The 1,396-nt window shown below is 39.5% G+C and overlaps 1 protein-coding gene across 1 annotated transcript in view; it reads right to left on the bottom strand.

Annotated features, from left to right (window-relative positions):
* Positions 1-592: 592 nt before the first annotated feature.
* The window catches only part of NMD3 (NMD3 ribosome export adaptor), a gene marked incomplete at its 5' end in the record, with an annotated part of 7,825 nt that continues 7,021 nt past the window's right edge, over positions 593-1,396 (bottom strand). The window contains 2 exons of the mRNA XM_010179647.1: positions 593-726; positions 1,190-1,260. Of these exons, the coding sequence (XP_010177949.1) occupies positions 593-726; positions 1,190-1,260 (205 nt within the window). The remainder of the gene's footprint in view (positions 727-1,189; positions 1,261-1,396) is intronic.

Below are 1,396 nucleotides of genomic sequence, written 5' to 3'. Positions count from 1 at the left end.
CAGGGAACCTTTTTTGTGTATACATGATGTATATTTGGAGTTCCCTTACCGAAGACACAGAAGATACATTTTTGAGCTTCCCCAAAGTATTGTTACATGGAATAATCCAGCAATATCATAAAAGGCTTCAAACCATCATTTGATTAAGACAGGAAAAATCCTTCCCATGTGAAGAAATGAATGCAACAATCAGTAGGTAGGTACTCTACCTACAAATCTAGCAAACTAGAATCAAATCTCTCCCTCTGGACATCCTTCCCTTATCAGCTATCTTCAGCAGAAAACCATGGCTACTCCCAATGGATAACCCTGAAGTTACTCAGCTGGTCTTCACACTGCAGAAGCTGCAGAGAGAGAGCTCTCAGGGATGGGAGGAACTTGTGAAACTTACACGGCAATGCTTGCACCAGGAATTTAACTTTAATTGCTGATTCTCTAGAAGATTATACATAAAATATGAACTCAGGAGCATTATTAAAGGGTACAGGGGTAGTTATCACATTACTTTTCATGTTCATGTGGTCAGTTTGTAATGTTTGGGTACTTTTTCCTCAACAAAGGAATATTTATTGCACTGGCTAATGCACTACTCTTACTCTGTCATCATATTTGCTCCTTCCCCACCAGTAGCATCCTCAGAAATATGGAGATCTTCTAACATTTCAGCCAGACTGATTCGTGGAGGACCATCATCATCTGTGTCGCTCTCCACTGGCACATCTGCATCTAAAAAAGCAACAGGAAAAAAAAGAAACAGCTAAGCAAATATAACAAACCCCAAAATGTCTGAACAACCCCAAGGAAAGAAAGGAAAATAACCAAACCCAAACAGCGAACAAACCACAAACCAAGTAACAATTTCCCCCTGAAACCCAACAATCCTGTGGCAATTGCCCTCATGGAAGATGCTGAATTATGTATCAAATTCTGCTGGTGAAGAGGTTTTGGGTGTGGGAGAAAATACACTTTTCTCTCTCATGTTAAAGGCAAGCAAACAAAACCCACCAACATTCCTTCAGTGCACGTGAAATACACAGAATATCGACTACATTACAGCATTTCAAGAAATGCCTGAACTAGTCAGGCATGAGTAGTTCAAAGGATCCAAATAGAGAACTTCAGTAAAACTATTTTCACTCAAATTGTCATGATCTGGTTACATGCAGTTAAATGGGTAGAGAGGTCTTACTTCTGTAAATGTTGACATTCTTCCTTATGGCTTCATCTTCTTCAAGATCTTCAAGGAAGTCCTGGTATTGTCTGTAAAAGAGGGTTAAAGTATTTACTCACTTTTCCTTTGGATTTATGCAAATTTAGAAAACAAAATAAAATCAAGGAAACAAAGCCCCAAGGAAGGACTGCCATCTGCAGCCCTTCAGAAGTGCCTTCTGATGGC

The sequence above is a fragment of the Mesitornis unicolor genome, unplaced genomic scaffold (assembly GCF_000695765.1).
Source record: "Mesitornis unicolor isolate BGI_N332 unplaced genomic scaffold, ASM69576v1 scaffold29812, whole genome shotgun sequence".
NCBI lineage: Eukaryota > Metazoa > Chordata > Aves > Mesitornithiformes > Mesitornithidae > Mesitornis > Mesitornis unicolor.
Note: the sequence above shows the minus strand (reverse complement) of the source record. Positions and strands in the feature narration are given on the sequence as shown.